At 70.7% G+C, this 24,955-nt stretch overlaps 4 protein-coding genes across 5 annotated transcripts; 2 read left to right on the forward strand and 2 right to left on the reverse strand.

Annotated features, from left to right (window-relative positions):
- Positions 1–15,779, reverse strand: ACOT7 (acyl-CoA thioesterase 7). Of its 2 annotated transcripts, none has more exons than XM_075520790.1 (9): positions 15,666–15,779; positions 5,555–5,672; positions 4,926–5,082; positions 4,301–4,392; positions 4,089–4,203; positions 2,658–2,744; positions 1,733–1,849; positions 1,315–1,499; positions 1–649 (listed from the first exon to the last, which is right to left on the reverse strand). In XM_075520790.1, exons 2-9 carry the CDS (start codon positions 5,666–5,668, stop codon positions 545–547), a joined length of 972 nt encoding a protein of 323 aa, XP_075376905.1. In that variant the 5' UTR covers positions 5,669–5,672; positions 15,666–15,779; the 3' UTR covers positions 1–544. The 2 variants fall into 2 exon arrangements, with proteins under 2 accessions (XP_075376905.1, XP_075376904.1); XM_075520789.1 differs by lacking the exon at positions 15,666–15,779 and adding an exon at positions 6,486–6,598.
- On the forward strand, positions 8,448–20,912 carry LOC142418650 (espin-like). The gene is made up of 13 exons (XM_075520792.1): positions 8,448–8,802; positions 9,631–9,824; positions 12,118–12,304; positions 12,404–12,586; positions 12,666–12,797; positions 12,888–13,457; positions 15,076–15,237; positions 15,318–15,501; positions 17,090–17,235; positions 17,331–17,612; positions 19,626–19,705; positions 19,787–19,798; positions 19,897–20,912. The coding sequence occupies exons 1-13, from the start codon at positions 8,509–8,511 to the stop codon at positions 20,042–20,044; spliced, it is 2,574 nt and encodes an 857-aa protein (XP_075376907.1). The 5' UTR covers positions 8,448–8,508; the 3' UTR covers positions 20,045–20,912.
- LOC142418674 (espin-like protein) lies at positions 17,689–19,143 on the forward strand. The gene has a single exon (XM_075520841.1). It carries the CDS (start codon positions 17,689–17,691, stop codon positions 19,069–19,071), a length of 1,383 nt encoding a protein of 460 aa, XP_075376956.1. The 3' UTR covers positions 19,072–19,143.
- TNFRSF25 (TNF receptor superfamily member 25) lies at positions 20,801–22,938 on the reverse strand (the record flags this gene model as incomplete). Its single annotated transcript, XM_075520345.1, has 6 exons — positions 20,801–21,714; positions 21,800–21,861; positions 21,956–22,037; positions 22,128–22,280; positions 22,381–22,512; positions 22,620–22,938. Coding segments are annotated over 6 exons (1,377 nt in total), but the record flags the coding sequence as incomplete, so codon positions are not given.
- Between the last annotated feature and the right edge of the window lie 2,017 nt (positions 22,939–24,955).

The raw sequence follows: 24,955 nt of genomic DNA on the forward strand, positions 1-24,955 counted from the left end.
TTCAGTCAACGACAACAGACTTTATTTATGCCACAGGATTCCTTAAATAACTTAGATGTGCACAAAGAAACTACCTAAAGGTGTCAACGAAACGGTCCGAGACATTCAGTACAATACCGGGGCGCATTTCTCGTCACGAGTATCGTACGTAAGCTTTGGTGTGCAGTTGTAGGACATACCAGCAAGTTTAAACACAGCACCACAAAGACTCGTGGCCTCGCGCGTCCCTCGTGCCGCCACGCGCCTCTGCCCTGCTCCGGCACAGGCGGGAGCTTCCCTTTCGGGATTGAACAGTGAAAACAGGACTCCAGAGGCGAATGGCGAGCGACCGGGAAGGCTCCCGGAGGCTTTTGAGGTGCTTAAGCCACCTAAAGCACAAGGTCTACGGCGCTAAACCGATCAGCAGCGAAGCAACCTCACCGCCGCGGCAGCTCCGGCGGCAGGCTGGGGCGGGTGAAGGCGCGAGGCCCGGCGTGGACCAGACACGACACTAACGGGAACCTGGACATTTGGTGGGCGAAGGCTGCAAGCGCGCAGGGTGGGATCACTGCCGGGCAGCCTGCTGCATCTGCGCCTGCCGCTTGGCTTTTGTCTGGAGGTACCTGCCCTTCCCTTCCTCGAAGCGCCGCTTCTCATCCTCCGTTTCCGTCTGCCGGTAACAAAAAGAAAGCAAAGCCACCAACGTTAGCTGCCTCGGGGCAGCGCAGCTCTCCCATGCCACACCTTGCAAGTGTGTGCGGGAGGGAAACACGCCTCCCCTTACAGGAAATGTAAAGGAAAACCTGTGCTCCATGAAATACGTGTTTTGACAGCTAATGTACTCCTGCACAGAGCAGGAGGAGACCTGTGCAGGATAAAATATTAATCAAGAAACAGCCCCCAGTCAGCAGTGCCGCGTCAGCAAAGCCCTGCTGGGATCAGGAGAGCTTAAAATAGGCAGGAGGGCTGGAGCGGGGACGCCATGGGGAGCAGGGACAGGGGACACAGGGGCCTCTGTCACCGCTCAGGGTCCCCTCCCGCGCATCTCCAGCATGGGCAGGAGGAGAAGCTGCAGAGCCTGCACGCAGCTTGTCCTCATCCACGAGGGAGGAAAAAAAATCTCCAATCTTCAAATTGGCAGTTTTCAGAAGAAATTTCAAAAAAACCCCAGACCCTGAAGCCTGCTCTGGAAAGGCTCGTTCATGCTCCTATTTTTCTGCTGGATAATTCAAGGGAAGAGGATTTGTTGGACAAAAAACCTGGCTGGGGTCTGCCCCAGGAGGAGCAGGAGGGGCTGGCCCAGCTGGCTCACAGCCTGCCAGGGAAAGCTCTTACCAGCAGCTGAGGGACAGGCAGGGGCTTCCCCTCCTTGCTTAGGGAGACGTAGGTGAAGAAGGCGCTGACAGCACGGTACCGCTCCCGAGGCTCGTCCACGAACGGATCGGCATCCACAAAGACTTCGATTTCCATGGATTTATTGCTCGTGAAGGTCATGCGCCCCGAAATGGTGATGACGCTGCCTGCGAAGCGGAGAGGGGCCAGTTAAGCAGGCGGCCCCTGCTTCTGCTCAGGGGAAGGGAGCAAGGGGTCCCGCGTGTTTTATGCTTAAGCCATGTCTTGAGCGCAGCTTCTTGGCACAGGACAGGTCTAGCGGGGACTAAATTTCTCTGCCAGTGTGTCCCAAGCACACACCCAAGGGAGCCAGGACACAGCACCGCAGGAGAGCAAAGTGCCCACCACCACCCCCTCGTACCTTTTTTGATCTTCTCATGGAAGTTGATGGCGTCCACTGAGGCGGTGACGATGTTGGTCTTGCAGTGGCGGGCAGCCACAATCCCAGCAACCTCGTCCATGAGCTTCATGGTGACACCTGGGGGGCGGAGGCAGAGGGTCCCATCTCAGGGAAGCCGGTGGGATTTGGGAAAAACCACACATAGGTCGGTAAGGCCTTTGCACAACCAAAGCTATGCCGAGGAGTCAGACCGGAGGCTGAATCCCAACTGCAGGAAACCCCCGGTGCCAGCACAAAGGCTCCTGTCAAGAGTACGATCAGGGTGACATCCTCGCAGACCTGGGCTTAAGATTTAGGCCAGCTCCGGCTCTCCTGAATTTCTTTGAGCAAAACTCAGCCTTGCAAGGCAAGATCAGTCCCACACAAATGTCCTGCCTGGAAAGAGCTCTGAGCCACGTTGTTGTTCTTTGGGTTTTTTGGGTTTTTTTAAGGACGCAATTAGATGAAGAGCGTCATCCAGCAGCATCCCAGCCCTGGACGAACGTGCCTCTCCCTGGGCTCACACCGCACGCATCCGCCCTGCCCTGCCCAACCAACAGGCAACGGGCACTGCCAGCCAAGAGGAAATTACTCCAGCAAATTGCAGTCATTGTACACCGGGTGTTTATAATCCGAGATTTGCAATTTAAGAGACGATGATGAAATTGTAGGATTTACAGTTCGAGTATAGCAGTTTTCAGGGCTTTTTTTAAAGCATAGAAAAAGATGAAGCTTTTGTCTCAGCTGAAGCAATGCTGAACCTTACAGACGGTGGAAATGGGCCTGCGTGCCTTCAGAGGCAGAGCCTGCCTCCCAAAAACACCCAGATGCACAAGTTGCTCTCAAACCATGCTTCTGCTCCGGCGAAAAACCAACCCAGCTGTTGAACGGGACAGCGCTCACTCACCTCCGTGCACGAAGCCCAGCAGCGTGCAGTCTGACGGTCCCACCAGGTGGATCAGGCTGGACTGGCTGTAGCCAACGGTGTGAGGCTCTGGTTAGAGAAAGAGAGCAAAGCAGAGGTCAGAGCTGCTTGGCCAGCACCCATACGCCACCATACGCCCCTGTCTTAAACCATCTGAAGGAAGAAAACGTGGGGCTGGCTTGTGCAAAGCTGAGGTATGTTCAGACCAGCGTTTAAATTGGCCCCGAGAAGCCCTGGGAGCAGAGGCCATTCACCACCTGACGGGCTGCCATCTCCTTCTAATGCCCACCCATCAATTTTATTCCAGCTCAGCTCGTTTATTCTGTTAAAGCTTTCGAAGAGCCCGAAAGCAAATGGGAGCAAACTGGATGGACACGTGGCTCTACACCTTCCCTCCTCAGGCCACCAGCCACAGCTGAATCTCCCTCAACCTGCCACTTAGTGGCATCTCCAAAGGACCACGCTTTCCCTTCAGCATGAAGACCTCGGCCCCTGTGTCCCCCAGCCCTGGCACATGCTGCTGTCATCTGACTCGCCACTAAGTCCAAGTGACAGAAGTCACACCCTCCGACTGCTGGCAGAGGAAAACCGCTCTTGGGGACAGCTGCGTTTTCTGTCTAATGAGGGATGCTAAAGGTGCTTAGCACAGTAAAAACCAGCCGAGCCCCCGACCGCTCAGCATCACCTCCTTGGGGAGAACACCCGTGCGGCAGCACCCACGGAGCCTTACCTTTCGTCTGCCTATCTGTGAGCAGGGAGAACAGAGGAGAGAAAAGCATTTGAGCAACTTTCATCCCACATCACCCCCGCGGCAATCCCCACATGCCACCTCTCCGCCTCTGCCCGAGGACCACGACTGGTCCTGGAGGCCACCAGCCACTCGTGCCTTCAGCTCGCCGTCAGCACCGCCAGCGTGTTTCCAGAAGCTGAGGCAATACTTTCAGTAGGAAAGAGATCCCCAGTGATCCCCCAGGGAGAGCGTGACCCCCAACTCCTCCCTGTAGCTCATCCTCCCCTTCAAACACCAGCTGATGAACTTCTTGCTAAAAACTGACTTCCAGCAAGGTGCTGCAGCTGCAGAGCATGCAAAACCCTCGCCCGATGCTTGCGTTTACGCTATGCCGAGCAAAACTAGCTCCCGCTGCCCAGGAGCACACGAGAGATGCAAGGACTGGTGGCAGGAACCATGTTTCGGAAGAGGGTGTCCCACCCACCAGCCCAGCGGGGGATCACGGGTGCCCACCTGGCTCCCCTTCCGTGGCTCCAAAATCCCATCCCCATCCATGACGCAGTGTTTCGGAGCGTGCACTCACAGCCACGGGTGCCCGGGGATGGCTGGAGTTGCCTCGGGGACCAGTTTGGCATCCCAGCGCTGCCAAGATGTTTCTACAGGCCCTGCACCACCCGCGTTACCTGGGTTGATGACGGGGAAGATCACGTCGCCATTTCTCTGCTTAGTTTCCAGCCGATCCAGCTTTTGCTCCTCGTAACGCTTCTTCCCCTCATCCTCCTGCTCCTTTCTCGCATACTGGAAGGAAAGGCCGGTGAGAATGCGGCCAGGTTAGAGTCCGTTCCCCTGCAGAGGGCGAGCTCCGGTTTTCGGGGATCAAAGCGAGCCGTCCTACCTGGATGGGGGGAACCTCAAGGACCTTGTTCACGTTCTTCAGGGACAGCGGCACGTACCACAGCGTCGCCTTGTTCGTCACCTTCTTTGCCCCTGGAGGGGAGGGGGGCAGAGCGTGACTGCGCCGATGCCAGCAGCGCTTCCCCTGCCACCGGCGCCGCTGCAGTCCAGGGCTGGCTGCACGCTGGCGATGCTGCTGGCACTGGGCAGCCCCCTGCCCTGCCGGCTCCTGCCGGGCTTTGGCTCAGAGCGGATGTGACAATGCGCTTTTGGGAAGGCATCCCGGCAAGCAGAGCCGGTTGCCACAGCAACAGCAGGAAAAGGGCCTTTTTCAGGCCAAAGGCAGCCACGGGCAGCAAATTAGGCAGGAGGAGCTAACAGCGGATTTTTCCGTTCTTTGCTAGAAACGATCAATGGAGCCGTAATCCCCAGGGACCCCGCTTGGCTTCGCTTCCCAGCGCTGACCCCCCCCCGCTGCCCCCAGCACTCTCAATAAAAAGGCAAGATCTCCCCTCTGCCCGATGCTGCCGGTGACGGTGGGTGGAGGATGGGGTCAATGCCACAAGCTCTCGGCTTGTCACGGTTATTCCTGGAGTTTTGGGACAGAGCCGCCAGCAGCCACCCACCTGTTAAAATGTTTTCAGACATGACGTTGACCTGGACCTCCACGGAGTGCCGGGAAGTGTAGGTGATCTCAGCACTGACATTGGCCACCTCGCCGATGCACACGGGGGAGAGGAAGTCCGTCCGCTCCACGCGCGCCAGCGCGGCCACACAGGGCTCCTGGGGACGCCGAGACAGCGAGGGTAGCGGCCACAGCCACGCCGTGCAGGACCGCAACCGGCAGCTCCCCAGAGCCGGCCCATGCTGCACGTGGCTCCGGCACTTCAACCTCCGCCTTATCAGCCAGTGGCTGTGCTTCCTTCCCCACCCGTAACGAATGCCGGGGCCACCTCTGACTTGCCCTTCGCGGTAGTTAAAACATTAACAGCAGCGTAATAATTTTTCTGCTCATAAAACACAATTTCAGCAGGATGCTTCTAGCTACCGGGGCCATACCCTGGCAGCAGCCGGAGCCATCAGTGGTTTGCATGCAGGAGCAAGCGCTTCCGGTGTGGGGGGATGAGCGGGGAGGCCCCCAGGGATGCCCGGTGGTCCTGGGGGACCCCCTGCTCCCAGCAGACCCCCGAGGCGCAGCGGGGGCATCGGAGAGTCACCAAGGCAGAGCCCGGCGGGCACTCCGGCACCTACTCACCCCGGCCTGGGAGTTGCAGTGGCGGGTGCTGATGATGGCTCCCGCCTCCTCAATCATCTTCAGGATGGTTCCCCCGTGGACGTTCCCCGCGACGTTGGCGTCATCCGGGCGCATGATCCTGCCGGGGGAGGGACATGGGAATTCGCACCCCCCTGCCGTTCCCCCAGCCCAGGTCCCGGTGCAGCCGCCCAGAGGCACCGCTATCGCCCTACCGGATGAGCTGCCGGGCCATCTCACCACGCTGATGCCAGCAACGTCACCGGCGCTGCCTGCACGCGGCTTCCTGCGAGCGGCGGTGGAAACCACCGTAAATTACCGCTGGGAGTGGAAGGAGGCATCGCTCCTCTGCCGAGGCAGCCGGCTGCTCGGCTGGGACCGCATCTCACCGCCACCCCACCGTGGCAAACAGGGGCTGAGCCGGGCACATGCCACCGCTCGACACGGCTTCCCGGCTTTTGCTGGAGCGGCAAATAAGCGACTGGAGGAGGGAAGGCAAGGCACGGTGGCAATGGGGCAACGGCTGTGTGCCAGCCCGGAGAGGAGCCGTGCTTCAGCAAGGCGGCCATGCCAGGGAGCCGCAGCGGGCAAAGGCAGGAAAACCGGGCGCACCCTGCCCGCCCACACGCACCGGAGCAAGGGCGCAGTGCTGCTGTGCCCTGCCCGGTGCAGGCAGCGTCACCAGTGCAGGGAGCGATGCTGGTGCAGGCAGTGTGACCAGTGCGCGCAGCGTCGCTGGTGCAGGCAGCGTGTCTGCTGCAGGCAGCGTTGCCGGCGCCGGTAGCAGTGCAGGTAACACCGCCGGTAGCATCCCGGTTGCAGGCCGGCCCCGGCCCCGGCTCCGGCGCTCGCCCGCGGTCCCCCAGCCCGCCTGCCCTCCCCTGCCCAGCCCTCCCCTGGGTCCCCAGCAGCGGGCGGCGCGGCGGGGCCCTACCTGGAGACCTGGATGGCGGCCGGGCCCGGGCCCGCGGCCCCCCGCTCCGACATGGCGGCACCGGCGCCCCGCCCGCAACGGCGCTGCGGCACCACCACGCCTCGCCCCGCCGCGCCCCACCCCGGGGGACACGCCCCCCGCGCCGCCCCATTGGCTGGCAGCGCCTCACCACGCCCCCGTGCCGGCAAGGGGGCGGGGCCGGCGCGCCGCCGTCGGGGGGCGCAGCCGGGAGCTGGTGCCCCGCTGCCCGGGGGGCGGAGCCCCGGTGCTGCCGGGGAGCTGTGCGTGCCCCACGGGGACAGCCGCCCCTCCGCCCCCCTCCTCAGCTGCCTGCCCCGGGGCGTGTCCTGCCTGCAGGGGGGCTCGTGGGGGCCGTGGCCTTCGGGCCGGCACGGGCAGCTGCCTGCTCCCGCCTGAGCAGGCTCACGCCGGGCGCGGGCTGCTGGCGGGCAGCCTCCTCGCCTCCCTCCTCCCCTGGCGCTGGCGGCTCTCTCCGGCTGGGAAGGGGCCCCGCGGGGCGCCCGGGGTTTGCCGGGCGGGCGGAGGCGACGGCCCCGAGCGGCCAGCGATGGATCGCCGCCGAGCGCAGGCGGGGGTCGGGGTGCGGACAGGGATGGACGGGGCGGATGGGGAGGGATGGGGGCGGGCCAGGGCCGGGGTGGGCAGGCCAGGGCTGGCGGGGCCAGGGCCGGGGGGGGGGCCGCGGCACCCACGTGCCGGCCGAGCAGCGGCAGGATGAGCGTTTGGAGCCGGTCGAGGCTCTCGTTGATGCGGGCGTGGCGGCGCTTCTCCAGGCGGGGCTTGAGGCTCTGCGAGGAGACGGGGCGGCGAGGGTGGGCGGGCGGCCCGGGGTGCGGAGGGGCCCGGGAGTGCCGGAGCTCTCACCTTGTGCAGCTCGGCGGCGGCAGGAGGGGGGCGTGAGGGCCGGGGGGGCTGCGGCGCAGCGCCCGGCGGGGACATGGTGCTCCGGTACCGGTACGCCGCCGCCTTTACGGGCCGCCGGCGGGGCAAGGCGGGCAGGCAGGGAGGCAGGCAGGCAGAGCGGGAACGCCGGGCAGGGCGGGAGGGCCGGGTAGAGAGGGCAGGGCCGGGCAGGGCAGGAGAGAGGCAGGACTGGCAGGGAGGGCAAGGCAGGCAGGGAGGGCAGGGCAGGGAGGGCGGGCAGGCAGTGCAGGCAAGCAGTGCAGGCAGGGAGGGCAGGAAGTGCAGGCAGTGGAGGCGGGCAGGCAGTGCAGGCAGGGCGGGCAGGGCAGGCAGGGAGGGCAGTGCAGGCAGGGCGGGCAGTGCAGGCAGGGCAGGCACGGAGGGCAGGGCAGGCAGGGCTGGCAGGCGGGGCGGCCGTGCCGCTGTCAGCGGTGCTGAACGCGCGGCGCCGCCGCTGTCCGCGGTGCTGACGGCGGGGCTGCCCCCGTCTGCCCGCGCTGCCCGCGCTGCCCGTGCCCGGGGTAACCGCCGCCGCTGCCCGGGCTGCCCACGGGTCCCGCCGTGGCTTCCCGCGGTGCCGCCCCCCCCCCGCCCGTGCAGGCCCCCCCCCCCCCCCCCCCGCGGCGGGAGGAGGCAGGGCAGCCCGCCCAGCGCCCCCTCCGCTCCTGCCCGTGCTGCCGGGACCGGCGGGGGCACGTCGGGGCTGCCGGAGGAGCCCATCACGGCCGCGGCTCTCGGGCGGCGGGCGGGGGGAAGGGGACCGCCGTGGGGCGGGGAGGGGCAGCAGCTCCCCACGGCCGCGGACGGCGGCGCCGGCAGCCGGGCTCGGGCCGCTCCTGGGGTCCCCCGAGCCGGCTCCCGGCCCGCGGCCCGGCCCGGCGCGGCTCGGCTGCCCCGGCAGGGGCCGGCGGGAGCGGCGCGGGGGTCCCGGGCAGCGGGGGCAGCCGCCGCGCCGTCGGGCGGGGCGGGCGGAGGGGCGGCCCCGGGGGAGGAGGAGGAGGAGCCGGCGGCACCGGGGGGGCGGCGGGGCGGCAGCGCCGCGCAGTGCCAAGCGGCGGCCGGGGCCGGGGCCGGGGCCGGGGCCGGGGCCGGGGCCGGGATGGCGCTGGAGCGGGCGCTGCTGGCGGCGCGGCAGGGCGACCTGGAGGCGCTGCGGGGGCTGCGGGCGGCCGGGCTGCTGCGACCGGGGCTGCGGGACGCCCTGGGTGCCTCCCCCGCGCACCACGCCGCCCGCGCCGGCCGCCTCGCCTGCCTCCGGTACCTGGCGGCCGAGGCCGCGCTCCGCGGGGACGCGCGGGCGCGCAACGGGGCCACGCCGGCCCACGACGCCGCCGCCACCGGCAACCTCGCCTGTCTCCAGTGGCTGCTCACGCAGGGGGGCTGCGGCGTGCAGGTGCGAGCGGGGCGCGGGGGGGGGGCGGCGGGCGGCAGGGCCCCCGTGGGCGCGGGCGAGCGGCGGCGGCGGCCGCGGGGAGGCGGTCGCGTGTGGACCTTCCGCTCTGCCGCCGAGGGGCCGGGGCCGGGGCCCACGCGGGCGGGACGCCGCCGTGCGGAGTGGGTGGCAGCCGGGGGACCCGGAGACCCCCCGGGCTCCCGGTGGGGCTCAGCCCCGAGGACGGGGGGGGCGGGGGGGGGGCGGGGGCGGGCAGAGGCCCCTCCGGGGCCGTGCCCGGGGCTGCCGGCCCCTCCCGGGGTTACACAACGGCAGGACCGGGGCACGTAAGCGGCTTGCCCCGGGGCCGGCCGAGAGCTAACGCCATGTGACGGGCTGGAGGAAGAGGAGGCGGCGGAGGGGCTGGGAGAGGGGATTAAGCGGGAAGGCCGGGGTCGGCACGCTTCGGCAGCCCGCTGGCCAGGGGCCAGCTCTGCCCACGCCCCGCCGAGCGTGGAGGGCGGCCAGGCCGGCAGCGCAGCGGGGCTCTGCCGTGAGCCCCCCCGGGCCGGGGCCGCCCGCCGCCGGCAGAACAAGGGGGGCTTTGTGCAGCGCTCGCTGTGCGTGAATGCAGGCCCCGCCGGAGGGCAGACGCGCTCGTCCCGTGGCCCCTCCGAAGGCCCGTCCCCTCGCTGCAGCCCTGCTCCGCGCAGACGGGACCTCCACCCCGGCCAGCCCACCCCCCGCCCCGGAGTGGGCTCCCGGCTGGGGGCTGCCCCGCGGCCACCCACGGCTCCCTGTCCCACGCACACTCCCCGGTGCCGACGGCCGCCCCGCTTCCTCCCGCAGGACACAGACAACTCCGGTGCCACCATCCTACACCTGGCAGCCCGCTTCGGTCACCACGAGGTGATTGACTGGCTCCTCCGCTTCGGGGGCAGCGACCCCACGGCAGCCACCGACACGGGAGCGCTGCCCGTCCACTACGCCGCGGCCAAAGGGGATTTCCCTTCCCTGCGACTCCTCCTGGGACACTGCCCCAGGTAACGGCCCCCGCTGCCGGTGGGCGAGACGGGCTCTGCGCCAGGGGCTCGCCAGCCCGCCGGCAGGAGAGGGGCTGGTGGGGCAGCAGGGTGCCCACTGCCGCCCCATCCCTCCCTCCAGCCGCCGGGCAAGGTGCCAGCGCCGGAGGCGGCTGCCGCAGCCACCCTCGTCCCCTGGCTCCAAGGGCAACGCGGCCGCGTTATCAGGCCGGGCAGCCAGCTGCACCTTCTTTATGGCCCGGAGAGAAAGGGCGAGGAGGAGAGCGGCAGTGCTGGCAGAAATATTGCCACCGGCCGCCGGGGCGGCTCCCTGGGCTCCTGGCGCAGAGCGATAACACAGCCGCCTTTGTCCGCCTGCCGTTATATAAATGGATTAGGCTGCCCGCCGAGGAGAGGCCTCTCCCCATGCCGGAGGCGACCTTTCTGACTGCCCAGGGCCACGGGCATCGCCGGACACAGCAGCCCCGCTGAGCTGGCACCACGGCGGCAGCGTCCCTGCTTCGCCTCCCGAGCAGTGCCCAGGGCCGAGCTGGTCCCCCAGGGTACAGGGCACGGCAGCCCACCAGGCACGCGGTGCCAAGCCTTGCCGTGGGGCTGCGGCAGGCGATTAGGCAGCCCCTAATCTGATTTCCCGCGGTGAGCAGAGACCACTATAAATAACCTACAGACCCGGCCGAGGTGGAGCCCAGGGGGATGTGCCGTTGTCCCACACCGTGCCCGGCGGGCTCGAGGGCCGCAGATGTGAGGGGCTGCGCAGCTCCCTCACGTCCAAGGGGGTCCCAAGGCAGCGGGAGGTGAACCAGGGCTCAGCAACCCTCCATCCCTGGGTGCCACGACCCCAGACCCCCCCAGCCTTCTCGCCAGGCAGGGCCGCAGAGCCCATCGCGGGGTCCCTGTACCCCCGTGGCACTCACCGGCTGCCAGCAGCCTCCCCAGCCCAGCCCTTTATCCCCAGGTTATCCCCAGGTGTGCCGGCTCAGCCCGGGGCACCTGTGGGGATTAACCCCCCGCAGCCCACAGCCTGGCCCCGGCCCAGCCGCGGCTCCCACTCGGTGCCCGCAGTGTCGGCCCCGGTGTGGCGCAGCACTGGCGGCAGCCCTCCCGCATTGGCTCTCACGCTTTCTCCCGGGGTTGCTCCGCTGCCATCACCGCCTTCCCCCTGAATTATTTAGGGCTCGCCCCACTCCCGGCCCCGCGCCTGTCCAGAGGCTCCGTTACAGCCACGAAATCCAATCCCTGTGCACCGCCGCGGGACACTGGCACTCCCAGCCCACCTTCGCCCCGGCTTCGCGGGGTCCCCAGCAGCCAGCAGCCCAGCATGGGGCCGCAGCCATCTGGCAAAGCAGTTTACCATCACTCACCCAAGTGGCTTAGCCCCTTCCCGATTAGTGGGAAACAGCAATTGGGCTGACCGTGTGCCTGTGTCCCCGCCGTCCCCCCGCACCCCGGCCCAGCCTGCCACTGCCCCGGCCCCGGCCCCAGCCCCTGCTTGGGGAGCGCCCAGCAGCGTGCCAGCCCGGTGCTGCGGCACCACGGGGCAGGCACCCTGCAGCATGGCATAGCACAGCAGGAAGGCTGCGGCCCGTCTCATGGTTACAGGGTTCAATTATTAAGGGCCCACGATCGTTGCGATAACAGAGCAGAGTATTTATTGCGCTTCCTTTTTTAAATATTCAACAGGGTTTTTTATGGAGCTCTTAATAAAACAGCTTCCTGCGTGGCAGGGATGCAGGGGTGTGGGGCGTGGGATATGGACCTGCGGGATGTGGGGATATGGGATTTGGGATGCACAATGCGGGATGTGGGGATGCCAAGGCCCGCTGGGGTGGCAGGGGGATGCCCGTGCCCGGCAGCGGGGCTGGCAGGGGGCAGCGGGGCCGGGCAGCGCCATGGTGCAGGTTGGCCTTTCCCTGCCGGCTGCCCTGCAGCTGGTGCTGCCTAAGCCGCTTATTTAAAAATACTGCTAAATTGCAGTGTCCAAAAACAGCCGGAGGAAGGAGCTTAGCCTAAGCAGGCTGATTAACTTAGTGACCTCCTGCTGCAGTGGCCGCCGCTGCGTGGGGATCCAGCGGGGAGCCGTGGGGTGGACGGCTCCCGGCCCACGCTGCCCACGCTACCCGGCCCTGGCACTGCCCTGCCTGCCCCCGGCCAGCGCGTCCCCCGTGCCCTGTGTGTCCCCTGTGCCCCCACATGTCCCCAAGTCCCTGCAACCCACGTGTCCCCCACACGCCCCGTCCCGGTGCACTGCCAGTGGCGGTGACCGCGGGTGACGGGCGCTGTGCCCCACTTGCAGCACGCTGAGTGCCCAGACCAAGACAGGGGCCACCCCACTGTACCTCGCCTGCCAGGAGGGCCACCTGGAGATCATCCAGTACCTGGTGCAGGACTGCGGGGCCGACCCCCACGCGCGCGCCCACGACGGCATGACCCCGCTGCACGCTGCTGCCCAGATGGGCCACAACACCGTCATTGTCTGGCTGGTAAGCACTGGACGGGTGCAAAGCGGCGGTGTGGTGGCACAGCGTGGTGGCACGGCGTGGGGCTGGCGGTGCCGGCACTCAGCGCACCTGCCCGTGCAGATGAGCTTCACGACAGTGAGCCTGTCAGAGCGGGACGCCGAGGGGGCCACGGCCATGCACTTCGCTGCCAGCCGCGGCCATGCCAAAGTGCTGAGCTGGCTGCTGCTGCACGGCGGGGAGATCACGACCGACAGCTGGGGCGGCACGCCGCTGCACGATGCTGCCGAGAATGGCGAGCTGGAGGTGGGTGCTGGCAACCGGCGGGGTGCCGGGGTGGGGGGGGGCACCCTCTGGCCCCACCACGTGCCTCCCCTCTCCCCAGTGCTGCCAGATCCTGGTGGTGAACGGTGCCGACCTCAGTGTCCGCGACCAGGACGGCTACACAGCGGCCGACCTCGCCGACTACAATGGCCACAGCCACTGCGCCCAGTACCTGCGCACTGTGGAGAACATGGTACGCCAGCATCCCGTGCCGAGCATGCGGGGAACGCGCGGGGCCCTCCTGCTCCCGCCCCACCGCCTGACCACGCAGCTGTGCTGGCAGAGCGTGGAGCACCGTGTGCTGTCACGAGACCCCTCGGTGGACGGGGAGTGCCGGCAGCCCGACTCGGGCATGTCGTCGCCCAACACCATGGCATCGGTGCCTCAGGCGCGCTTCGAGGTGGGCTCCCCTGCCAGCACCCTCTCCAACTACGACTCCTGCCACTCCAGCCAGTCCAGCACCGGGGAGAAGAGGGGTGGCCCCCCGGGGGCCCCCGCTGCCCGTGAGTGCGGGGCCGGGGGGCGCGGGGTGGGGGGCGGGGGACCAGCCCCCCCTGACCCCCTGCCCTGCGCAGGGGTGCCCGAGCCGGCTCTGGCGGACATGCAGGCGTACATGGACATGCTGGACCCCGAGACGCGGCCGCGGGGTCGGGGGCCGGCAGGCGAGGGTCCCCCCCCGCCGCCACCCCCCGCCTTCCCCCCACCGCCACCCCCGCCCCCCGCAGCCCAGCCGCCCCCGCCACCCCCCGGCTACCCTGCGCCCGCACCTCCCGCCGCTCCCCACACCGCCGACATCTATGTGCAGGCCAAGAACAACCTGCGGCACGTGGAGAGCCAGGCGCTGCGCCGAGAGGTACGGCCCCGTGCAGTATGTCCCACGCACCGTGCACCGTGTGCCCCACGCACCAGGCCCCACGCGCAGCTGCTCCTGGCCAGGCAGCTCAGGGGACGTGCCACCCAGGGGGGACGTGCCACCGGGCACTGATCCCCCGTGGGAAGCTGTTAGCTCTTGATGCACCGGGAGGGGACAGCCCCGGCTTGAGGCCACGTGCCCGTGATGCTGGCACGCACCGGGGGGCTGGGGTGCAACCAGCAGCAAGGGTGCAGCAAGCCAGGGCCGGCGACGCTCCAGTGCCTCCATGGCACTGGGTGGCCCTGCTCCACCGCCGCACCGGCTGGGGCACCTGGCAGCACCGTGCAGGCCGGTGCGTGGCTGGCTGGCGCAGCCGCACCCACGTGGCCCCGGCAATGCCACCGGCACCATGGCAAGCTGGGCGTGGGCGGCTGTGCAGGCTGTAACCTGAGCGGCCGGCTCCGGTGTCGCCCGCGCCGCAGGTGTCGGGTGGCACAGCCGACGCTGCCAGGAGCTGAGAGGGCTCAGCCGGGCGTGCACAGGTAAGAGGGGTGCAGCCCCCCGGGGCGGGCCGGGGGGCATAGGGACGCAGTGGGCTCGGGGCTGCTCCAACCCCATACCATGGCTCTCGCCACCCCACTGGGGACAGGAGCCTGGTGCACGGCCACGGCTGGGGCACTGGCAGAGCCCAGTGCCACGGGGGACGGGGGCACATGGGATGGGGGTCTCGGCGGAGCAGCGTTGCCAGGCCCACGCGGTACTTGGGACCTCCATGTGCTCGTGCACGGCCCTGGCTCGTTAGCGCTTACCGGGGTAACAAGCGGCCCAGGGCTACAGAGCTGGGCTGCCCTTGAGGAGGCGTGGGCGTGTGCCAGACCAGTGCCAGAGCGGTGTGGGCGGCCCATGCAGCGGGGCTGAGCGGCACGGACCCTCGCACCAGACCGGGCCTGGGGCTGCCGGAGCGGGAGCCAGGCTTGGCACAGCGCCCAGGGCAGCCAGAGCAGGAAGCGCCAAGCTGGCGCTTGCTGACTTAGCTGGGGCCGGTGGTGGCAGCAAGCGCCCGGGCTCGCCGCGCAAACGCCACGGGCAGAGGTGGCGCACGGGGAAATGCAAATAGCGGGGCCCCCGGCACGGGGAGCGGGGCCGTGCTGCCGCAGCACCCCAAGCCTGGGGAGCGGGCACGGCCCCCTGCAGCACCGGTGCCCGGCAGCACGACCCGCAAAGCCGCTGCGGTATGTGCCGGGGTGAGCTGAGGCTGCGCTGCCTGAGAGCCCCGTTCAGAGGGAGGTTTGGAACCGGGCCCCGGCCCCACGGGGGATAAGCTCCCGCTAATCCGCGGGGCCGGGGCTCGGCGCTCCTGTTCCCAGGGGGTTATCCCGGGCGAGGCTTGGCCGGGCTCCTGGGCGCGGGCTCGGGGGTCCCGGTGCCAGGCGCCGATGGCGCGCGCCGCCGCCCCGGCACGCGGCTCCCGGTGCGGCCTCGTGCCGAGCGAACCCCGGGGCCCCGCGCCCGCCCTCCCCCCAGCCCGGCACCTGCCCCAAGCCACCGCCGGCGCTGCCCCACGGCCGCCCCGCTCACGGCCGGGCCCGGCCGCGCTGAGCCGCGCTCCCCGTTGCAGCTGGCGTCCCGGGAGAGCAGCCCCGAGGGCCTGCGCCGGGCCGACTCCACCAGGCGGTCGCGGAATTTCGGCAAGCAGCCGAGCACCGGCGACTACTACAAGCACCTGGGGCACGGGGCGGCCGAGCAGCCCGGCCCCCGGCGAACGGCGCGCAGCGAGGAGGTGAGCCCCGGCCCCGCGCCGCAGGCCCGCCCGTGGCTCGGCGGCGGCACCGGGCGACGCCTGCCCGCGCTCTCTTCCAGGCATCGCCCGTCTCGGCGGACGCCATGCGCAACGGCGAGAGCCAGCCCAGCGCCGAGCTGCCGCCGCCGCCGCCGCCCGCCCCGCCGCTGCCCGACGCCGCCCGCCCCCCGCCGCCGCCCCCGCCGCCGCCGCCGGCCGAGAGCCCCGCCGGCCCCCGCCGCTCCTCCTCCTCCTCCGCGGGAAGTAAGTGGCGGGGCGCCGGGCGGGCGCGGGGCGCGGTCCGGCCGCCCTGGCGCGTCCCCTCCCGCGGCGCTCCGGCCGCTCGGCTCCTGACGGCCTCTCTGTCCTTCTCTCCTCCGGTGTCGGCGCGGGGGCCCCCACGCCCGCCCGCCCCCGCCTGCTCTCACCGCTGGCCGCTTCTCTTCTCTCTTGCCTCGCGGTGGCCAAATCCTTCCTCTGCCGCGCGCCCCGCGCCGCCTCCCCGCTTCTCCCCGCAGGAGGGAAGGCGCTCAGGCAGATGAGGAGTAAGTACCGCGGCCCGCGCCCCTCCCCGCGCCGGGGCTGCCGGCGCGGGGCACGGCCGGAGGGGCCCGGCGCAGCACCGTCCCCCGCCGGAGCCGCGGGGCGTCGACGGCCGCCGGGGGCCACCGGGGCCAGCGGCCGCCCGCCGCCCTCCTGCCCGCCGGGCCCTCGCCGCCGCCTCGCCGGGCCGCGGGGCACGCGGCCACCCCCAGCGCCGCCGCGGGGCCGCCCGGGCCGGCGGGCAGGGACTGGCGGGGCGGGGCGGAGCGGGGCGGAGCGGGGCGGGCGGCGGGGCCCCGCGCCCCCCGCGGCCCCCGCGGCCCCCGCACAGAGCCGCCTTTGTCCGCGCTCCGCCGCCCGGCGTGACCCCGCCACGTGAGCGCACCGCCGCTCCCCGCGCTGGCCGCGGCCGGCGGGCTTGGCCGCCGCTCCGCGCCCGCTTTATTAGCGGCGGCCGCCGGGCCCGGGCGGCCTCAGCCGGCGCTGGACGGCGGCGCGGGCGCCCCGCCGGGCCCTCAGCACCCGCAGCCGTCTGGCCCCGGCGCGGCGGGGCCGAGCTGCGGGCGGCGGGGAGGGGGCTCTGCCTTGCGGCAGCATGGCCCGTTAGGGACCCGCGCATGGCTGGCGCGCACGGTGGGTGCTCGCGGGGCGGGCGTCCCCCGGGGCCGGGGCCGGGGCCGGGGCCGGGGCCGGGGCCGGGGCCGGCTCGGGCTGTTGGAGCGTCCGCTGCTGGGGGCTGCGGGGGAGCGTGGCGGGGTCCGGGGCCGCCGGTGAGGTGGCACGGGGACATCCTGCTGTGCCGTGCCGGGGCCGCTGCCGGCCGCGGACCCATCCCTCCGCAAGCCGGTCGCTGCTGTGGCGGCACAGTGCCGCGGGGGGGGTGGCACTCGGGGCTGGGGCCGTGCTGGGGCCCCAGGTGCCGGGTGCTGGTCCGGCAGGCTCCCGTGGACCCAGTGAGCTGGGTGCCGGGCTGCTGAGTGCTGGGGTGTTGCTCTGGGTGGGGTCCCAAGGACCCGGGGAGTTGGGTGCCGCAGTGCTGTTCCTGCGGACCCGGTGAGCTGCGTGCCGGGGTGCTGGTCTGGTAGGGTCCCATGGACCCGGGGAGCTGGGTGCTGGGGTGCTGGTCCCACGGACCTGGGGGGCTGGGTGCCGGAATGCTGCTCCGATGGGGGTACCAGGGGCTCCCGGGTGTGGGGGGCAGTCAGCCGGCCGCCCTGCCACCCCCGTGTCCCGTGACCTGGCGGGGGAGCCGGGGGGGCGGGGGGCTGCCGGCGGCGGGTCCCTTACTGCCTGCCCTGCCTCCCCGCAGGCACCAAGTCCTTCAACATGATGTCCCCCACCGGCGACAACTCGGAGCTGCTGGCCGAGATCAAGGCCGGGAAGAGCCTCAAGCCGACGCCACAGAGCAAAGGCTTCACCACCGTCTTTTCCGGCAGCGGCCAGGCAGGGGCCAACGTAGGTGGGGGGAGGGGGGGGGGCAGGGGAGCCGGTGGCACGGCACGGCACGGCAGGCACCCAGCACCCTCCCTCCCTCCCTCCTTCCTCCGCAGGCAGAGTCGCCGGTGTCCTCCCCGTCACCCACCAGGACGCCCACCCCGCCAGCCACCCCCGAGGCTGCCGGGCCGCCACGCTGCCTGGGAGGGGGCTCGCCAGAGCCCGTGCTGAACGGGAGCTCGCCGGTGCCGGTGGCGGGTGCTGGAGCGGCGGTGGAGGCAGAGACACTGGTGCCGAGCCATGACGAGCAGGGCCGGCCCATCCCCGAGTGGAAGCGGCAGGTGATGGTGCGCAAGCTGCAGCTCCGCATGCAGGAGGAAGAGGAGCAGCGGCGCAAGGTAGGGGGGTCCCGCGTGCCGCGGCGGCGAGCGCGGCGTGGGCACGGCCCAGCGGCTCAGGACCTGGCGAGACAGCATGTGTGGCATCGCCTCCGGCTCCTGGCAATGCCGGGGGACCACCCCACCTGCATGCAGGGGCGTCGTGCCCCGGGGGTGCCTTGTGGCGGCGGCGGCGGCGGCACCGGGTGCACACGGTGCGGCCTCAAGAGCCCCTTTGCCCTCTTTCCCGCCGCAGCCCCGGAGCCGCTCACCACCCCCGTGCCGGTGCGGGCCACCCGCCCGCAGGGGCACTCCGGGACCCGCCGGGCAGCGGATGCGGGAGGAGGAGGTGCGGCAGCTGGAGAGGCAGCTGGGGAGCCTGCGGGTGATGCACGAGGCACAGCTGGTGCAGCCGCTGCCTGTCACCCCGGCGCCCCAGTGCTTCGCCGTCCCCCGCAAGGACCCGCTTGCCCGCAGCAGCCAGCCCCCCGCACTGCCGAGGAGCACGGCCACGCCTCCGGCCACTCTGGGGGGCCAGGAGGGCCCCAGGCTGGGGGGGGCTGTAGGCGGCCCCGGCACCCAGCATGACGCCCGGCACGAGATCCTGGGCTGCGGCGTCTCCGTCCGCAGCCTCAAGGCCAACTACGAGGGGCCGGGGGGGGCCCCTGTGCCCCTCCCCAGGGTCACCAAGCGCAAGCGGGCGCAGCCCCCCAGCAGCACGCGTCGGCCCGTCCTGGACGAGGAGTACGGGGATGGGGCACCGCGGCGGAGCCGGCCAGCGCTGCCGGAGCCGAGGGGCCCGCGGGAGAGCGCCGAGGCGCGCAAGGAGCGTGCAGTCGTCTTCTTCCTGGAGCACTGGAAGAAGCGGGCGCTGGCGGCAGTGCCTGGGGAGGAGCGGACGTGGCGGCCGGGGAGGCGGCGGCTCGCGGCGGGGCGGCTGCTGGCCCGCTGGAGGAGCATCGCCCGCCGGGTGCCGGGGCAGCAGATCCAGCAGCTAAGCCGTGCCACAGTGCTGTACTGGCCCCAGCACTTCCTGCCCCGCATCGGTGGCTCGCCCATGCCCCACGACAGCCTCCCGCTTGACCTCTTCATGCTGGGGTACTTCCAGCTGCTGGAGATGCCGCTCAGCCCCGAGGAGCGGCGCTTCCGCCACCTCCTCTGCTATGAAATGTTCGACCGCCTGGGCAGCCACAGCTGGCACCGCGTCCGCCGCTTCCACCGCGCCGTGCTGGAGCGGGTCGAGGCCGGCCACTGCCGCTGGCTTGATGGCTTTGAGGACCTCGTGCAGGAGTTTTTCGGGGACGGCCCCACCACGGTGGCGGAGAGCCTGCTGGAGCCCCCCACCGTGGCCCCGGGAGGGGAGGGGGGGGCAGCGCCGGTGCCGGAGCTGGGCGAGTTCAGCGAGGAGGACATCTGCCGCTTCATCGACCGCAGCTTCTCCTTCTGGAAGGAGAAGGAGGCAGAGATGTCTGACACCTGAGCCCGGCGGAATGCTGCGGGCTGTGCCAGCGGTGTGGTGCGGGGCTGGCCGGGGGCAGGCACCAGGGGCAGCCGGAGGCAGCCAGGGGCAGCAGGACCCGGTGCCCGTGTGTGCTCAGCCGCCTCTGCGGCTCTGGCAGTGCCGTGTCTTGGCTCGGCGGAGGGCGTGGTGTTGGCTCGCGCGGACCCGGGCGGAGGTTGCGGTGTGCCGCTTGCTGTGGCTGTGTGTTGTGCGGGGGTGAGCGCCGGAGCTGCGCTCCCCTCTGGTGTGGCGTTTGCGGTGCCGGGGCGGTGTGGGCCCCTGCATGTCAGTGCAATAAAGCTGTGGTGTGCTGCGAAGGGCTGGCCGCGCCGCGCACTCCTTCCTCCTCCCCGTGCCCGCAGAAGGTGGGCGGCAAGGGGCGATGTCGGCGAGCCGCGTGCTGGCCAGGAGCGTGGCTCAGCCCAGCTGCCAGCAGGATGCAGTGCCACGTGCCGGGGCGATGCCACTGCCCCATGGTGCCGGCAGCGAGGGTAGGCTCCTGGCAGTGCCGGTAACGTGGCTGTATGTTGCAGGAGAAGGAGGAGGAGGCGCGCCTGGCCAGCATGCCAGCCTGGAGGAGGGACATCCTGCGCAAGAAGCTGGAGGAGGAGAGGTGAGCCGGGGCCGGGGGAAGCCGCGCTGGCCAGCCGCCCCCACGGCTCTGCTAACCCCGCTCTTCCCTTTGCCTTCGCAGGGAGCAGAAACGGTGAGTGCCTCGAGCCCCTTCCCTGGGCGGGCGGGAGGGAACGGCGGCTCCGGCAGCTCCGGTGACCGCGGCGCCCCGTGCCCTCCGCTGCCGAGCAGGAAAGAGCAGGAGAAGCTGAAGCGGGAGGAGGAGGAGAAGGAGAAGGAGCAGTCGGAAAAGCTAAGGACTCTCGGGTACGATGAGACAAAGCTGGCGCCCTGGCAGCGGCAGATCATCCTCAAGAAGGGGGACATAGCCAAGCACTAGCCACGCCACGCCGCGCCCCGGCTCTTCGCGGCGGGAGGAGGCCGGCAGGTCCCGCCACGGAGCGGGACGCGCGTCGGCACCCTCCTCCCACCGCGGAGGGCCGCGTAGCCCAACCCGGAGGAGCCCCCGCCGCTGCCCCAGGCACCTGTAGCCCTCGTCCCGCTGCCGCCAGCCGGCCGCCACCCCGTGCTGCCCTTCGCAAAGCAAGCTGCCGCGGTGTGGGGCACCTGGGTCCTTGCGTGCCGCCCGGCTCGACCGCCGCGTCTGGGCTCGCTGTGCCACCCGGCTCCCCGCTGGCACTGCTCACCGTTGCAGCCGCGGTGTGCTCGCCTCCGCTCCTGCCCCTCCCACCTCCGGAGCCACTCGAGGCTGGCTCCCGGCTCACCTCCACCCCAGACCGCCCGCCTTTCCAGCGATTAAAACGATAAATCCCGCCAGCGGTGCCCCGCGCCTTCCTGGGGCTGCCCATGCCACCCCTCCTGCCCACACCGTGCCGCGCCCACCATGGTGCCCCCATCGCCCGCCCCGCCCCCGTCACCCACGTCGCCACCGTCGCCCGCATCCCCACATCACCTGCATCACCACCATCGCCCACATCGCCCCCCCCACCTGCAGTGGCCACATCACAGGTGGTGGCCCTGATGCCAGCGGTGTCCCGGTGCACGGCTGGGCCAGCGCAGCCCCAGGAAGAAGGGCCGGGGGCCGGCGGATGGAGAACATGCCACTTTATTGGGGCGGGGGCAGGCGCGCCCGGCAGCGGGCGGCCTCGAGAACTATCCCATGGGTTCACGGCGGGCTCGGCGCCCACTCGTCCCGCGAGCGGCCAGGTAGCCGGCGTGCCGGGGCGCGGGGTCTCCCCCGGCCCTGGGAGCAGGGGGACATAAATAGGGGGGGCGGGCGGGCAGGGTGGGGACATAAAACTGACATAAAATGTCTACACGGCGTAAGTAACAATACTTAGGGGTACGGCTCAGCCAAGGCGCCCAGCGAGCCAGGGAAGTGCCGGGACCTCCCTCTGCCGGGTTGGTGGTGCCGGCGGGGTCAGGGGCCCGCCAGCAGGCTCCGGCGCAGTGCCTCGGCACAGCCGGCCAGCTCCATGCGCTCCAGGGCAGTGAAGACACGGTCGAGCGTGGCACTGGTCTGCTGGCACCAGCGCTTCAGCATCTCGTACTGCTGGTCGCGGATGTGGGCCACCTCCAGCTCCACCAACTCAATCTCCGCCTCCCGCAGCTCAAGCACCCGCATGAACTCCTTCCAGCGCCGCACCGGCACTGCGTCGATGACGGCATAGAGCTGGCTGCCCTGCAGCAGGGTGCTGCGGGGGTCCGGAGGGGCGGAGGGCTTCACCTCGCCGCCCAGCCGTGCCATGCTGCCGGGCTGCTCCTGCAGTAAGGCCCGGTGCTCGGAGCTCCGCCTCGCCGTGCCGGTGGCGCACTCCGTCACCTGGGAGGAGGGTGGCCGGGTCCAGCACATGCTGTCCCACCCCTGGGCACTGGCCTGGCACCACGGCGTGGCCACAGCCCCGGCCGCGAGGGGGGCCGCCTGCGCCGCAGGGAGGGGGCTGCCTGCTGGGGCGTCGTGCCGGAGCCACTTCCTCTTGTGGTAGATGGCGAGGGCGCCCAGGAAGAGGGGCCCAGTGAGCGCCAGCAGGACGTACTCCAGCCCCGAGCCTGCAAGGAGGAGCGGGAACATCCCCGTCAGCCAGCCGGCACGGGGTCCCCCGCACCACCGGCCCCGGCCCCACCACCCCCGCACCTCGGCTGCCGCTGCTGCCGCACACCCGCTGGCACTCCTTGCTGCATGTCTCCGGGGTGCTCCTGCAAGGAGAGGGGAGCCGTGGGTGCCGTGTCGCACCATGCCACGGGCCCCGCACGTGTCCCCGGACGGGGCGCAGGGAGGGTCAGTGCTTACAGGTGGCATGGCCGGCACTCGCTGCCCTCGGCATAGAAGTCAGGCTTGCAGCTGCCGCAGAGCGTGTCCTGCGCCTCCGAGCCTGGGGAGAGGGCGAGCGTCAGGCAGGGCGGCACAGCCGGAGGCGGCGCAGCCGGCGGTGGCACGCCGCAGGCCGGCCAGCAGCACTCACAGGGCCGCTGGATGAGCCGCCCAGGGCAGGGCTGGCACTGCTGGCAGGAGAAGTCGCTGCAGTACTCGTTGAGGCAGTTACGGAAGTGGCCGGGCTCGCAGCCGCAGGCGACGTTGCTGGTGGCCGAGCAGTTGCTCAGCACGCTCTGGAAAGCTGCAGGAGACAGGCAGTGAGCGGCACGGCACGGTGCTGCACGGCACGGCACAGGACCGTGCGGCACGGCACGGCATGGTGCAGCATGCCGCCAGCTCACCTTGGCGGTCGCACTCATAGCAAGCCTGGCACTCGGGGAAGGTGTTGGGCTGGGCGCGGAAGGTGCCAGCGGGACAGGCGGCGCAGACGCTGTCGTTGCCGTGGCTCGAGCAGGGGCTGAGCAGGAACCTCCCTGCGGGGACAGCGGGGTGACAGGGAGCACGGGCACGCAGGGCGATGTGCCCGGTGTGCCGCAGTGTGCCGCGCTGTACTGTGCCGCACCGCCTGGGCGGCTCTCACCTGCGGGACACTGGATGCAGCACTGCTGAACGTCCTCGATCCAGTTCATGCCAGCGGGGCAGGGGGGTCTGGTGGCGTGCCTCCGCGGGTGGTTGCGCAGCCGCACCGGGACCCGCTGCTCCCATGACGTGGTGCAGTCCTGGCACCCCAGGGGCTGTGATTCACTCGCTGCCAGCCACAGCACTGCCGGGATCACCTGTGGGCAGGGAGAGGGCAGGGATGCAGGCAGCCGGGGCGCCCCAGGAGCCGTGCACCTGCGGGGCGCAGCCCTCGCACCCTGCTCCCCGCTTTCCGGCTGCACGTGCTGGGCTGTCCGAGCCAGAGCCGAGCCCGGCCGGGTGCGGCGTGGTCACCAGTGCCTGCGCCAGGCAGGATGGCTGAAGCCGCGTCCCTGTGCCCCAGAGCTGCGCGGGTGTGTGGCCCCAGGGCTGGGAATGCCCCACGGCAGCCCCTGCACCGTGCTTTCCCCGCCGTACCCCAGCAAGCAGCTTCCTGCTGGTGCCGCGGGGCACACACACCGCGGGGGCCGCTGTGCCGCCCCCGGCACCCCGGGGGCTGCCATGGGGTGCCCCTCGTGTGTTCTGCAAATGGTGCTGCCAGGCTGGCAGGGAAGGGGACCACCTGCTCCCCTCTGTGTCCCCAGGGACGGGGACGAGGGAGTCGGGCACATGGGCCAGCGCTCCTGCCCACGGGATGGCCAGGGCCCACGGGATGGCCAGCCCGGGGAGGCTGTGGCAGCCGGGCGCGGGAGGGTTAGCGCTGCTGGCATTGACTTTCCTAGAGTTTATCTCCCTTGCAGAGGAGGCGATTTCCTCCCTGAGAGGAAGCCATACCCGGCCTATGCTCTCCCCGATGCTATCGCGCCTCGTACAGGCATTCCAAACTAGGTCACCGCTTCCCCGCCCCGGGGTGCCGGGCGCTGCACCCAGGGGAGCCACGCTCCCCGGACGGCCCCGGTGGGGGTGGCGAGGGGGTGCCCACGCCAGCACCCCCCGCCCCGGGGAGGGCAGGGGGCTGGGGGAGCCGTGGTGCCGGCAGCGCGGGCAGGGAGCCAGGGGATTCCTTGCTGGGGGCTGGATTTCCCAGCCGCGATGGCCCCGATTACAGCAGCTGAATCATTTTCTATTAAACCCGCCACCGCCAAGGGACTGGAAACCGCGCACGGGCCGCCCCGCTCGCAGAGCAGCACCGGCAGAGCGGGGCGGCCGCCTCAGCCCCGGCTGCCGGCGTCACGGCTGAGTCACCGCCAAGGCACGACCGTCCCGTGGCGGGGCCCTGCCTGCAAGCGGGCGGCTGTCCCCTTCCCCAGCACGGGGAGCAGGTGCCCCACAGGCAGGGCGGCCGCTGGCACAGGTGCCGCCCCACCGCTGGCTGCGCGGCGGGGAGAGCCACCGCTTCCTGTGCTGCGCAAGTGCCGCCTCTGCTTGTAACGCGGCCCTGGCAAGGCCTCCGCTCCCGGCGCCTGCGGGCCGGGTCGGCCGCCTGCCCAGCCCCAGGATGGCCCCCAGCAGCCGCCACCACCGGCAGCCCTGGCCCGTGCCCGCAGGCTGTCAGTGCCGCCGGTCCCCGTGGCCGTGCCCTGCCTGCAGCCCCGTGGCTGAGCCCGCAGTTCCCACGGCCGCACCGTGGCCGTGCCTGCAGTCTTCGTGGCTGTGCCTCGCTGCGGGCGCTTTGGTGAGGCAGACCCCGGTCCCAGGCGTTCAGGCAGGGGGGCGAGTGTTTTCGGCGCGCTTGGCACTGGGCTTACCCCCCTCCCCCCAGACCCCCGTGGCCCCGGCCCCGGGGCACCCCACAATTGGTGCCAGGGGGCTGCGGGACCCCGGCGCCGCTGCACTCACCCAAGCTGCCCCTGGGCAGCAGCGCTTCATCCTTGCAGGCGATGCGGCTGGGTCATGCCGGGGCGGTGAGGGGACCGGGGCGGTGGGCACAGCGGGGTGTCAGGGCAGCTCAGCACCCGGGCAGGGTGCCCCGGCACCTCATCACCACTGCCGCCGCCAGCGTGCGACGCGTGGTTACTGAGCGCCAGCCCTCCCCACACAGGCTTTTACACCCAACCATGGCAGGAGGAAATGCTTTTTTGGAAATGAGTCCAGGGTGTGCAAAACCACGACAGAAGCGCCGGGAGCAGGAGGGACCGGCGCTGCCTCACCACGGGCCACCCGGCCGCCACCCTCCCTTTCCTGCTGGCGCAGACCCGCTGTGGCCGGGGGGTGCGGGGGGTGCGGGGGGTGCGGGGAGCGGCACCGATGCCGCTCCCCAGGGCTCCATCCCCACCTCGAGCCCCGGGGCACAAGGCTGGAGCTGCCGCCAGCCTCGCTGCGGTGTCTGCCCCGGCG

The sequence above is a fragment of the Mycteria americana genome, chromosome 18, assembly GCF_035582795.1.
Source record: "Mycteria americana isolate JAX WOST 10 ecotype Jacksonville Zoo and Gardens chromosome 18, USCA_MyAme_1.0, whole genome shotgun sequence".
Taxonomy (NCBI): domain Eukaryota; kingdom Metazoa; phylum Chordata; class Aves; order Ciconiiformes; family Ciconiidae; genus Mycteria; species Mycteria americana.